Source organism: Hemicordylus capensis, chromosome 4 (genome assembly GCF_027244095.1).
Source record: "Hemicordylus capensis ecotype Gifberg chromosome 4, rHemCap1.1.pri, whole genome shotgun sequence".
Lineage (NCBI taxonomy): Eukaryota > Metazoa > Chordata > Lepidosauria > Squamata > Cordylidae > Hemicordylus > Hemicordylus capensis.
Genome location: NC_069660.1, coordinates 308968588 through 308982836, shown reverse-complemented (window position 1 = coordinate 308982836; position 14249 = coordinate 308968588). Strand labels below are relative to the sequence as shown.

Sequence of the window (14249 nt, the reverse complement as noted above, 5' to 3'; positions counted from 1 at the left end):
GTATTCATCTGAATCTCATAGAACTGTTGTGTAAACCCAGACATCTTGCTTGATCTCCAATTAGCAATACACCAACCCAACACGGAGCTGATTTGAGCTCAGCTTGATGTTGGGTTGACACATTGCCAGGCAGAGATTGAGGAAAATGTCTGGATTTACACAATTGCTCTCTGGGAGTGTGTGTGTGTTGTGGGAATCTTTAGATTCCTGGGGAGCTGACATCAGATTGATTGTGTGAACCCACACAATACAGCAAGCAAAGTAAAGCAATGGACAGGGCAAGGTGTCTTCCCCACTCAACTCCTGCATTTATATGTGAAGAGGGCAGACAGCAGAACAGCTGCCTTGTCACATCCAGGTTGGCTCAGAGTCATCAGAGTTTAGACCAGGTGGATTTCCTGAAACAAGATGCACCCTGATTTCCTCTTTTCTGAAACTTGCCTATTGCCAAGTAGAATAGCCCTCTTCATATTGTCCTTCTCTATGTCTTGTCTTGTCTTTTTTTTCCTGAGGGGATGGCATACTTTTTCTTCACATATGAATTATTTGTACTCTCCCCTCCATCTATTCAGCCCTGCTGAGGCCATATCCATTTCTGAAAAGGCCCACTGTCAACTCTTCTTTTAGGACCCACTCACTGTTTTTAAAAACAAAACACTTTCATTTGTAGGTTCCTAGTGTGAGTTTGCGGTCTGTGAACAAGGGCTTCAAGACATGTGGTGCAAGAGCGGGGCAAAGATTCCCATTCCTTCTCAGCAATGATCTCCTTGAGGACACAGACCTCCTTTGCAATTAGGAGTTTAGAATACATTGCAACTTTTTCCAAGCCCTTTCGAGTAGGGCGATGAACAAAAATGATTGCCCATCCTCACTTTAATAAAGCATTAAGACTGTTTAAGTGCTTGTGAGAGAGCAATAAGGTTACAGCTGCTAGCCTGGAAAAGAATTGAGATGCCAATAAATAGAACTGGAAGGGTATCTCCATTTGGCTTGGTAGCAGTCGCCATCCTGCTGCGTTTTTTTGGAAGGATATAAAAGGCACATTTCAGGAAGATGGTACCCAGTGGATCAATCCAATAGAAATCAAATAGCAGGCGTGTCAGTGCCAAACTGATCCGAAGTGTGCATACCTCAAGAAATGCAGCAATTTGTCACGCTAAGAGGATTATAGATAGATGTCCACCAGAGAGAAAGAGAAACAAGGCGTTCCAACAGGAAAGGCAGTTAATCATTTTGCCTTGAGTGACAAAGCCAATAAAAACATATGGATAAAGGCAGGTAGGGAGGTTGTTAACTTTCTTTATTGGCCATTTTCATTCCCGGAGAATATAACATTGAATAAGCATTCCGTTTGGCGCCCTTGCACCAAGCGAGTTTCTGGTTTCATTTCACTTTTGTCTCAGCTGTGTCCTTATTTATTTACCCCTCCTTGTTATTTATTTGCACATCTCAACCACATTTAAAATTATGTATGGCTTTCAATGAAAATAAGCCAATTTTGACTTCCATTTGGTCTGCATTATGCTTGCTTGAGGGTCTTGGCAAGTGTAATGTCGCTCTCCTGAGCTGTGAGCTTTGTTGCCGTAGGGATTGTGTGTGCTGCAAAGTGTCATTTGCAGGATGAATGGCTAATCTGCGTTGCAATACCATATATAAAACTAAACCGTGCTCCCTTCCCCCTCCATCTGAGCAAATACGTTGAAACTGCACCAGCAACAAACCTGTTTGTATCCAAAATGAGTAGCAAGCGGAAGAGGTTTTTTGCACCTATTTCAGTGGCTGTATGTATGTATTCGATTCCTATACCACTTTTCATTAAAATAATCTATGTGTTTCCATTTGACTCTCTAGTACAGGGCTGCACAACTCAAATGCCCTGGTGGGCTGGAACCATCCACAAATGGGCATGCAGGGGCTGTGTCAATTTTTAGCACATGTTTACATTAAAATTAAAAATATTATTAGTTACTTGTGGATCTATTCCCGCTGTCAGTGGACCTATAGTTTTAATCAAGGATAGAGGCCAGAGAATCGGTCCTGTCCCTGCTCAATCAGTGGGACCCCAAGAGTGCATGCCAGCCCCAAACAAATGCCAAGTCCTCTCCTCTCCCTCAATTGTTGTTGCTTTCAGGTTGCAACGTTAGGCATGCTTAAATGGGGGTAAGCCTCACTGGGCACACCATGGAGCATATTTCTGAAAAGGCGTGCACAGAATGGCACTATAAGGCAGTTTCCAACTCCTGTGTTGCTGCAGGAGACCTGGGGGCCAGTAAAATAGTCATTGCGGGCCGAATCCGGCCCCCGGGCCTTATGTTGTGCAGGCCTGGTCTAGTATAAATAGTGGTGTATGTGTAGCCTGTGAAATTCTTAGTGTTTGTCTCGAATAGCCCTGTGTCTCGGGGCAGCTTATGGGCCACATCACACCCACTGAGTCTCTCCAAGGGACGCAATCATCCTCTGGTCCTTTTCCCCGCCTTGCCCAAGAGTAGCTTCTTGCTAACTGATTTACATTCTGTTACCACCTCCATGTGCTGACTAATTAATGGTATGTATTTGACATTGCAGAATTGCGGCTCTTTGTCTCTCTGCCATGATGTACCAGACATTATCCCCACAACCACCATCAGTAGCCCCCTTCACCTCTCTTGAGCAGAGCATTTAGCTGTCTCATCTGGGGCCCCCTTGTAATCTTGTATCTTATTATAGGCTCATCAGTGACATAGGAACATAGGAAACTGCCATATACTGAGTCAGACCATTGGTCCATCTAGCTCAGTATTGTCTTCACAGACTGGCAGCGGCTTCTCCAAGGTTGCAGGCAGGAGTCTCTCTCAGCCTTGTCTTGGAGAAGCCAGGGAGGGAACTTGAAACCTTCTGCTCTTCCCAGAGCAGCTCCATCCCCTGAGGGAAATATCTTGCAGTGCTCACACTTGTAGTCTCCCATTCATATGCAACCAGGGCAGACCCTGCTTAGCTATGGGGACAAGTCATGCTTGCTACCACAAGACGAGCTCTCCTCTCCTCAGACCAGCTCGCCTCTCCTCGACAAACTGGTAAGCCCAAAGTGATGGATTAAATATGCATTTCTCAAATGATGGCAGAAGAGATCTGAACTGGTCTATTTAAAATAAAGTCTTCTTCACAGTGAGCCCCCTCGCCCATTGAGATTATCCGGAGAGGTCTGTCTGCAGCTGCCACCAGTTCATCTGGCGGCTACTCAGGAACGGGCCTTCTTTGTTGCTGCCCGAAGACTCTGGAATGCACTCCCTGTCGAGATGAGAGCCTACCCATCTCTGACTACTTTTAAAAAACCTTTTGCCAGATTTTGCAAGCCTAACCTTTTCACACAAGCTTTTTAAATTTAATTGTGGTTTTAAACAGTTGTAAGGTTTTTGTTTTTATCTTTTAACTGTTTATCTTGTTGTGAGCCGCCCAGAGGCGCAAGTTTGGGGCAGCATACAGATTATATAAATAAATAATAAAATGCATGAATACTGATCCAGCATGGAGAAGGAGCATGAGCACACCTGCCATTCCTACCTCCACAGTCACCACATGTCTGCACAGGGATGGGATTGTGTATATTCAGCTGATGCCTGGTTGTCTGTTAACTGCCCTCTGAGTTTGTGAACATTCTGTTCCATTGGAGTAGTTTGGCCTTCATACAGCATGCCTTTGGATGCAGTACAAGAGTGAACATTGGTCTGCTCGGCTGCTCTTTATGCTCTTAAATCAATAAAAGCTAAATGTACTTGGCCGAGAGTGGGCCAGTTCAGACGATTGCCCAGCACAAATGGTAAGGTTGGGGATGCACGGAGAGAGCACCTGCCCTGATGTCACCGAAGGATGTCCTAACACACTTGGGGCGTCCTTTAATTGCATGGGTGGGTGGGTGGGTTTCAGATGGATACTCTTCTCAGGCAAGTAAGGGATTTCCCGGGAGCACTTCAGGACATTCTCCTGTGACGTCAGGTCAGGTGCGCTCCCAGCTTATCCCCAACCTTAGCGCATATCCTGGCCAGTGATAAATTGAAACCAGTAGTAAGCTCTACTCTGTAATGATAACCCTGTTCACGCATGTTAACATTTGTACAGTCTGTGTACATAAATGCAGATCTGTATGCAGGTACAGTTATTCACATTTTTCAGTGATCGTGATACTAATTTTGAAGTGAAGGCCACCATCGCTGAGATGCCCAAGGTGCCTTCCCTTGCCCCACCAAGCACCCCACCTGCCAAGGCCCTGCTCACTCACCACCACCGGTCTGGACTGTTGCTTCTCCCTCAGCGTCGGCCTGGCCCCTGGCTTGACACTCTAGCTGTTTCTGTTGCTTCTCCTCCCCCTCTTTCTCCTGCCAACAATGGGACCACCACTTCCCAGCTGCTTAATGTGGGGCTATGCGGCTGAATGGGCCCCTTTTCTCTCATACGTGGGTGAGAGGAAAGGTTGCATCCATCTCCACACTGTGTGTTGTGACCACTGCCATTTTCTGGCCTGCTCACGCGGTGGTAATGGGGTGGACGTGTCCTTTCCTCTCACACACATGCAAGAGGAAAGGGCTAATTCTCAGTTGCTTAGCTCCACATGAACCAGCCAAGAAGTAGCAGTGAGGAACAGGGGTAGGGAGAAGACAACTGCAAGCCAGGGCAAGTCAGCCAGCAGGGAAGTGGTGGGGCTAGTGGCAGCAGGAGGAGGTGGAGGAGTGGGAAGCCAGGGGCCACCACTGGGGTCTGTGCAGGCTCGCAGGCCGCACAATGAAGGACTGTGGCATATTATGTTGAATGCAGGTACAGTTCCTGTCTGTATCCTGCATTTCAGGGGTACCCAGGCTCACTTTTTAAATAAGCACAGGTCCAGACATTCACACAAAAACATGCATGTGAGTACAGACAGCTGAACACAGGTACAACATAATGTATGAATAGGGCTAGTGTCTACATATTAATAATTTGCCTCCTCTGCCTTTATACTTTCCTGGCCTGCCACACGCATTTGCTCTTTATCGTGTGACCCAGCAATCTGCCAGCTCTGCTGCTTCTCGCTGGGGTTAGTAGCAGAGAATCCAAAGCAAGTTGATGGAGTTCAAGGGGTGCTCATCTTAGATGGAGTGCCTTCTCTGGCACACAGTTTATCACTTACCTCCTGTCAACTGTGACACGTCACGTTAGATTTCTCCAGAGCTCCAACACACTGTGTGTCCCCCCCTCACACACACACAGCTTCAGATTAAATTAACCAGAAACCAAACCTGGATAGCAGATTCATTTTCTGAGCAAAAGAAGATTCCAGCCTAAATCAATTAAACGGCACAGTTAGCTCGGCATATACTGATCAACGTACACATAAAATAGCCTTCTGCTGAGCACAGCTGTGTCATATAACAAAGCTTTGGTACAAAACAATTGCATTTTTCTTTTCTCCGGAAAAATGACGCCGACTCCCGTTCTTTCTTCTTTCCCTTCTCCCCCCATGTTCATGCTTCACTGCTTTTACTATTTCAGCAACCAAACTCACTGCAAATGAAGGGAGCTGTGGGCCATCTGATATTTCCATTACTGGCCTGATGGGCTAAGTTGATATAGTTTATAGGAGCTTTGCAAGCTGTGTATTGTTGGAGGACTTGATGTTCTCTCCCCCTCTGTTTTAAGGTGTAAAGTTTTAGCCATTGCTAAGAATCCAGAATGAAATGGGTTGAGGGATCCAGAGGTTTTAGTTTTGTAACCTAAAATAGTCCATTAATGAAAAACTGGTCCATTATTACACTAGAGGAATCTTACCTATTTCTGAAAGAATTGCAGACGTTATGATCCTTATGGAGGCATAACTGGAGTGGGGGGCGGGTACTGGCAGACTCAAGGTAACATACAGATACGTGGAGCAGAATGTTCACAGCATCAGAGGGCAGTTGACAGATAACCAGGGGGGTGGGGCTAAAGCAGGGATTCTCAACGTTGGGGCCGCAGATGTTATTGGAATTCAACTCCCATAATTCCCAACCAAAGACCACTGGGGCTGGGGATTATGGGAGTTGAAGTCCAATATCATCTGGGGACCCAACGCTGATAATCCCTGGGTTAAAGGAACTTAAAGGGGGGAGGAGGGCTTGAACAAAAAGAACAGGAGATTTCTCAGCTTGAGGGATACGCCCTCAAGACAGTCATATCCCCATCTGCTTAACATACAGGTGAAACTCGGAAAATTAGAATATCGTGCAAAAGTCCATTAATTTCAGTAATGCAAATTAAAAGGTGAAACTGATATATGAGACAGAGGCATTACATGCAAAGCGAGATAAGTCAAGCCTTAATTTGTTATAATTGTGATGATCATGGCGTACAGCTCATGAAAACCCCAAATCCACAATCTCAGAAAATTAGAATATTACATGGAACCAAGAAGACAAGGATTGTAGAATAGAACAATATCGGACCTCTGAAAAGTATAAGCATGCATATGTATTCAGTACTTGGTTTGGGCCCCTTTTGCAGCAATTACTGCCTCAATGCGGCGTGGCATGGATGCTATCAGCCTGTGGCACTGATGAGCTATTATGGAAGACCAGGATGCTTCATTAGCGGCCTTCAGCTCTTCTGCATTGTTTGGTCTCATGTCTCTCATCCTTCTCTTGGCAATGCCCCATAGATTCTCTATGAGGTCGGGTCAGGCGAGTTTGCTGGCCAATCAAGCACAGTACACTGTATACTTTTCAGAGGTCCAATATTGTTCTATTCTTCAATCCTTGTCTTCTTGGTTCCATGTAATATTCTAATTTTCTGAGATTGTGGATTTGGGGTTTTCATGAGCTGTACGCCATGATCATCACAATTATAACAAATTAAGGCTTGACTTATCTCGCTTTGCATGTAATGCGTCTGTCTCATATATCCATTTCACCTTTTAATTTGCATTACTGAAATTAATGGACTTTTGCACGATTTTCTAATTTTCCTAGTTTCACCTGTAACATAAGAACAGCCCTACTGGATCAGGCCCAAGGCCCATCTAGTCCAGCTTCCTGTTTCACACAGTGCCCCACCAGATGCCGCTGGGGAACCCACAGGCAAGAGGTATGTGCATGCCCTCTCTCCTGCTGTTGCTCCCCTGCAACTGGTATGGAGAGGCATCGGAGGGGAAAAGGTGCTCAAAATATTCACCATTCTTGGGCAATAGGCTCAATGCACACCAAGGATAAACTGCACCATTTTGTTGCGGATCCATACTTCTACTTCCATTTGTGTACATCATGCCTTAAATTAATACAGCCTTGCAGTTTGCTACTGTCCTCTGTGATTGTCCCGGCAATCATGAGTGGCAGACTGCAAAGTATCATAGCAGTTTGGAACATAGGAAGCTGCTGTATACTGAGTCAGACCATTGGTCTATCTAGCTCAGTATTGCCTTCACAGACTGGCAGCAGCTTCTCCAAGGTTGCAGGCAGGAATCTCTCTCAGCCCTATCTTGGAGATGCCAAGGAGGGAACTTGCAACCTAGATGCTCTTCTCAGAGCGGCCCCATCCCCTAAGAGGAATATCTTACAGTGCTCACACTTCTAGTCTCCCATTCATATGCAACCAGGGCAGACCCTGCTTAGCTAAGGGGACAAGTCATGCTTGCTACCACAAGACCAGCTACCCTACTAACAGTTTGTGGAGAGGGAGGGGGTGCCAGCAAAGCAAGCATTCGTGCCTGACCTTATATACTGAACTACGTATGCAGCCCTGAACCAGGTAGAACAGTTTCTTAACCTTGGGCCCCCAGATGTTGTTGGACTACAACTCCCATAATCCCCAAGCAAAAGCCATTGCAGATGAGGATTCTGGGAGTTGTAGTCCAACAACATCTGGGGGCCCAAGGTTAAGAAACCCTGAGCAAGAAGAAAAGTGGGATTAAAAAGTGGAATTACATCACACCATTAGTAGCCTGTCCTTTTGGCAAGTGTGCCACAAGTCAAATCCAAAATATTAGATAGTGCCCCCGTGCTTTGATGTGGAATGGCCTCTAATCTATTGAACTGGAGAACAATGTCCAAATGTGCCACAAGCCCCTACTGCAGATGAGGCCGTAGCTCAGGGACAGAGCATCTGCTTTGCATGCAGAAGGTCCCAGGTTCAGTCTCTGGCTTCTCCAGGTAGGGCTGAGAGAGACTCCTACCTACCTGAATCGATGGAGAGCTTCTGCCAGTCAGAGTAGACAGTACTGAGCTAGATGGACCAATGGTCTGGCTCCGTATAAGGCAGCTTCCTATGTACTATCCTTCGTCACTGGTGCCACAGCTTGGCAACCAGTGGCTTAGCGCTATGGAAGGCAGTCCAACCATGGGCCATTGCATATGGAAACAGAACTCCTCTGTTATTGGTTAGGACCTGCTGGGCTTTCCTGCTTCTTCGTGGCCATAAATCGGAGCCATGTGCCTGCATGTATGGAAACGCTTGTACTTTGGTTATGGCCATACACCTGTCAGGTATTTCATGGTTCATCTTCCAGCATAGGCACAACTCATGACCTACCAAACCATCGCAGCCCAGTATCCGTGTATGAAGAACCCCACAATCAGAGCTCCGTTGGGGGATTCTTCAGGAGATTACAATATACAGTATGTTTCAATTAAACAGACAGGCATGCACAACTGGTAACTCACTAAGCCCTTGGCAGGCTCTCCTCTTGGGTTGCTGCCCTCCTGCGTTGTCAGGCGTCGGGATGTCCTCAGAGTTTTGCCTTGGGAGGGATCTGTGCTCTGTTGCTGGAGCCCATTCTATTCACAAGAGCTGCTCTGGCAGGAGAGCTGGTCGTGTGGTAACAAGCAGACTTGTCCCCTTAGCTAAGCAGGGTCCACCCTGATTGCATATGAATGGGAGACTAGAAGAGTGAGCACTGGAAGAGATTCCCCTCAGGGGATGGAGCCGCTCTGGGAAGAGGAGAAGGTTCCTGGTTCCCTCCCTGGCAGCATCTCCAAGCTAGGGCTGAGAAAGATTCCTGCCTGTAACCTTGGAAATGCCATTGCCAGTCTGTGAAGACAATACTGAGCTAGATGGACAAATGGTCTGACTCAGTATATGGCAGTTTCTTAAAATACCCCCTTACCCTCAGAGTGTCAGCCAAGATCTCGAGGTGAGGTCTTGTGAGACTATGCCATTGCCCGGCGACATCTTGTCCAGTCCCTGTCGGGGCCAGTTTAAGGTGTCCCAGGCAGGAACTTTGCTGCTGCCACCGCCCTCCCCAGCAAAAAGCTGGGTAGAGCCAGTTAAGCCTTCTGTGGGAGGGGCCCTGTCGCAGGGTGTGTCTCATTCCTCCGGGTTTTCCTGCCCCCTCCCCAGGATTCCCTCACAGACTTCCAGCCGTGTTTTAGGGTTTGGCAGGTACTTGACAATTCACATCACCCACCCACAAGACATTTAATCTGTTTGGGGTGGTGTTTTCCACGTGTGGGTTGTCAAGCAGGTTGTAATATAAGGCCGCCGGAAGGCTGCATTTGGCGCAGGGCAGGGTTGCACAACTTGAGCCTTCTGCAGATGCTGGACTGCAACTCTCACCATCTCTAACTATTGGCCTTTGTGGCTGAGGATTGTGGGAGTTGTAGTCCAAAACAGCTGGAGAGCCAAAGTTGTGCCCTGGCATAGGGGGGTCACCTCTGCATGTCTACTCTGCTGAAGAAATGCTGCTTTATGACATGTGGGACTTGAGCATCTGTCCTTGTGATTGTTGCAATCGTTCTTTTAGCAGTAATGCAGCGTCACCCCCCAAAGCTCAAGCTCAGGAGCCCATTTAGCAATTCCCATTGATCCCCTTCCAGGTGACTGAAGAAGAGCAGTCGGCCAACCACACCGTAATGATCCAGGAGACCTTGCAGCAGGCTTCGATCGAGTTGGCGGAGCAGCACCATCTGGTTGTCTCCTCCAATGAGGTAGAAGGGATTGGGACAGTGACAGTCTACACTCAAGGTGGGGAAGCCTCCGAACTCATTGTCTATGTCCAAGAAGCCATGCAGCCTGTGGAGGAGCAGGCAGAGGAGCTGGAACAACCTGCACAGAAAATCTAGATAAAATTCCCAAAGGAGGTAAGCCTTCTGGTCCTGCCAAATCAGAAACACACTTTATTATCTGTGTCTGTTTAATGATAGGCCTGAGGAGAGCTTCATATAACTGCAGGCTCCTTGTTCCTTTAGGATTTGGCAGCTGCGTCTGTGGTAGCTGTCGACTGGGCTGGTGGCTCTTTACCAGAAAATGTTCTGATATCTACTATGCCGAAACAACTTCCTTTTTAAAATGTACTCCTCTGAAGACACTCCCCACTTCTTATAAGGAATTCCTGAAGTCACGGCCTTCAGCTCTGCAGAGATGTGGATGGTTATAACCACTTCCTTCAGGGATGAATAAAGACCTTGGTGTGTGGATAAGAAGCGAACCCCAAAACCAAGACTGGTGGTCATGATCTTGGACAGCACTTGAGGATGCTGTGTGTCTTTTGTGCACTTTAAGAAGGCTAAAAACCCTTTTAATGTCTGTCTGGAAAGTTCAAATGTGAGGCTTAGTGAGGGGATGGAGGCAAAAAAGCAGGCTGTGTGGCAGAGCTGTTGACGAGAACAGGCCTCCCTTTTGGAATCAGTTTGGAGGTGACTGCCTAGTAGTCTGAAAAGGCAGTTATCTGAATTGGCCCTTGACCCATCCAGGGTTGGCTGTTCTTCATTGCTTCTTTCTGCATGGTTCCCCCACCCCCCTTTCCCATTCACAGTGTTCAGCATTTTAACTTTTTCAGGGGGACTTGCGTTTTATTTGTCACAGTGAATTGTCAACAATGATTACCCGAAGATCATGTACCCTTTGAATTTCAAACCCAGGACTCTGAATCGGCAAGTGCCTTCCCAGCATGCCAGGGCTTTCTGCAGATGGGATCAAATGCGACACACAAGTGAAAGGCTTCTGCCATTGTGTGTCTTTTCAGCCTCCACCCATTAGGAACTACCACCCCACCCCACTATTTTGGCCCAGATCCCACGTTATGCCCCCAATCTGCCCCAAAGACACTAAAACTTCAAAAATTCACCAAAAATCAGCCCTTTGCCCAATCCCCCTGAAATTTGGGTGATAGCCTCCACCCATTGGGCACTACCACCCAACCCCACTCTTTTGGCCCCAGGACCCGTTTTTAATCCAAATCGATTTGGATTAATTCGGATCCGAATCGAATCAGGAGTGATTCGGATGGGCCATATTCGGATACAAAACAGAACGGGGGTGTTTCGGTTCGGATCCGAATCGAAACACATAAAATCCGAATTGCACACCCCTAGATTGTACCCCATTTGAGAAGGGGGGGAAATAAAAATTTATGTTTGGTGTAGCGGTAATAAAATTGCAGTTTATACCGATACAGATATTGGAGTATTACCAGCTGTTACTCTGCATAGAAACTGAAATATTCACTTCCGGTGCTGGGGTCAAAAAGACCCCACAATATGCTGCTGTAACAATGTAATCACTCTTTAGATCTATTGATGCTTAGAGCAGAATTTCTTCCTTCCATGTCTTGTGGAAAAGGAGCATAGAGACTGAGTGCACAATATCTCTGCTGTATTAGTAATGCTAATAAAACTGTAGAGACAAACGGACCCCAGTGCCTTCTTTGTTATTGTACTCCTTCCCATAAAACGTTGAATAGTAAATAAGGTGTTGATTTTTTTACTTTCCAGTTGGTGTCATGCCTAATGCAACTGCCAGGTTTTCAAGTGTATTAATAACTCGGGGTGCTTGTTACTCCCAAAATGGATTGATCCAGTACATCCGTAGTATCCTTGGGGTACTATTTGCCCTCCAAACTGTTTGTTGATATATTGAGAAAAGTGAGAACTAGGTCTATTGCAAATGTAGAAAAGATATTGTGTGTTCAGCTTTTATGCCCCTGTCCCCCAAGAAATGAAAGGAACAGGTTCTGGTCTAAGCATCTGTAGACATAAAGAGAGATTACCTTATTACAACAGCATTTTGTGGGGTCGCTTTGATCCCTGCACTGTGTAAGTGCATAGTACTTTCTGTTTCCCATGCAATGCAATAGGGGCTGGCAGTTTTAAACAACATTACAAGAGGTGGTAGATGAAACATCACAAGGCACTTAACCTCACTAAGGTTGAGCCTGACCTGGAACATGGAGTTTCAGAACACCAAATACAACATTTTATGATTTTACCTTAAGTTCCTAACTGGTGTAAGATCCACTCTGATTCCTTCCAAGGGTGGAAACAAGAACCATGCTGTCAATAGTTCTACAAGCCTAGCCCTTATGAAGAACTCAGCACTCTGCATTCAGTTGAAGAAACACGGTTGTGAACGTGGACAAGAGCCTGTTTGCATGCCTGTTTGTCAGTGGGCTTTGAGCTATTGAAAGAATTTTGCCCTCCTCTGGTACATGTTCTGATTGAATGTCCTGTTTTCATTTGCTTTTGGAAGGTTTGTTTTTTTAATATGTTGAATTGTGATCTGGACCGCATCTCAGAGCATTTACAATAAAAGTTTGTGTCTTGGAATTTACTGGAAAATGTCAGCTACATCGCTTTCAAATAAAAATGGCAAGAAGAACTGACCCTGGCTCCCTAGAATTCAAGATCACTTCCAGGCTACATGTTGATTCTGTGGGCTCCTTGTCATATTAAATTTGAAGAACTTGGCATTACTTTTGTGACAGTGTCTGAGAAATCGGCACAATTGAAAATCTGAGCATGCCCTTCCAAAACCCTGGAATAGCCTGACTCGAAGCAGCTCCTGGTTTCTTGCTCTGCTGTCCAATGAGTTTGTGTGTGCATTGGCATTCTTATAATATGCATTTTCATATTGTGTTCATATACAAGAGTGAGCTTGTCTCTTTATCATCTGATGTGCAAAGTGGCCCTGGGCAGGACCGCCAAGAGCAGGTTTGGGCCCTGGTGGGGAAAAAATTTCAGGCCCCTGCCCGAGGCCTGCCTCCCCACTGTGAAGCACCCTCCACCACCACCACGAGGCTGAGCTGCCGATCTTTAAAATAATTTAAACCACCATGTGCATGTTGACGCTCTATTCAAACTGCGCAGGCGCACTGGAGTGCCTCGCAGTTCTCAAGGGCCGCTGGGCTGGACGGACAGGCTCAGCAGCTGCTCGTGCTCTGCCCGCTGCCATGCAGGGCGGGTGCTTGGCTCACTCCCATCTCCCAGCCACGCAGATGGCGGCTAGAATTATTTTAAAGATTGGCAGTTTGGCCTTGCGCTGGCATCACAAGCACAGGGTGGGGTGGCAGCAGGAGGCAAGACAAAAACATATGCAACATAGTCGGGCCCCGGGGCCCCTTCTGGACCACCAGGTAATTTGTACCTGCTTCCCCACCACCACCACATCGGCCCTGGCCCTAGGACTGACTTCTTTGAAATCTCTATTCCCATTCCTTGAGCAAACTTAATGGGCCATTCTCACAACCAAAAGCTGGGTAGAAGGAGTGATCAATGAGACTCCAAGCTCCATGTGCACTCCTGAGAAGCAATCACGTCCTGGCAAAAATCAAGATAGGAGGATGGGGAAGTGATCGTGTATTAGCCATGGACTGAGTAGGAATGGGCTGGACATGCTTTTCCTCCACCTAAAGTACAATGCTGGGTAAACGATGCCAGTTGGCCCCCATTCTCCAACCCAGTTCACACCCCAGTCAACCCAGAAAATAAGCAAAAGTGTAGCCATAGTTCCATCACAGCAACAGCAAAAAGCAACTGTAACTGGCAAGAACTGGAAAATCTACGTTTGGGCCAGGCAGTTAAAACCCTTTTAATAGTTGGGGGCCAGGTGGGTTTCCCTTCGGAGCGCATTTCATAGGGTTAGTGCCACATCTGGAACCCCGCCCCCCCACCCCTTGTGACCATCCCCACTCATGGGGGAACATGGAGGAGGACCCCATTTTGAAATGAGCCTTTTGGAGGGGGATGGTGTGTGTTCTTGTGTCCCCATGATAAAGCACTGTGTGTATATTTATTTTATACCAACTCAGGACTTTTTTCTGTATATGTTCTAAGCGCAGCATTTGATTGGCCCAATTAGTGTTTGCAAAATAAAAATAAATTCTCCATTTTGACTTGATTAGAACATTATACCCATGAACTGCAGATGGAAGCAGATATTCTGCAGAATGTAGAATAATAATGCTGTTCCCTGAAGAATCCCTGATAAAATCTTTGATAAACTGTGATTTTAAACATGTTTGGGTTAAAATGGAGAAAAATGTGCATAGCCTTCTAAAA

The 14249-nt window shown here is 46.5% G+C and overlaps 1 protein-coding gene across 7 annotated transcripts in view; it reads left to right on the top strand.

The window, feature by feature from the left end:
- ZFAT (zinc finger and AT-hook domain containing) overlaps positions 1-12574 on the top strand; it is a 133551-nt gene extending 120977 nt beyond the window's left edge. For 6 of the 7 annotated variants that reach the window (XM_053248968.1, XM_053248961.1, XM_053248964.1 and 3 more), the window contains 2 exons: positions 9792-10055; positions 10164-12574. In XM_053248968.1, the coding sequence (XP_053104943.1) occupies positions 9792-10037 (246 nt within the window). In that variant the 3' untranslated portion in view covers positions 10038-10055; positions 10164-12574. The remainder of the gene's footprint in view (positions 1-9791; positions 10056-10163) is intronic. The other variant, XM_053248962.1, reaches the window with a different exon arrangement.
- Positions 12575-14249: the final 1675 nt, after the last annotated feature.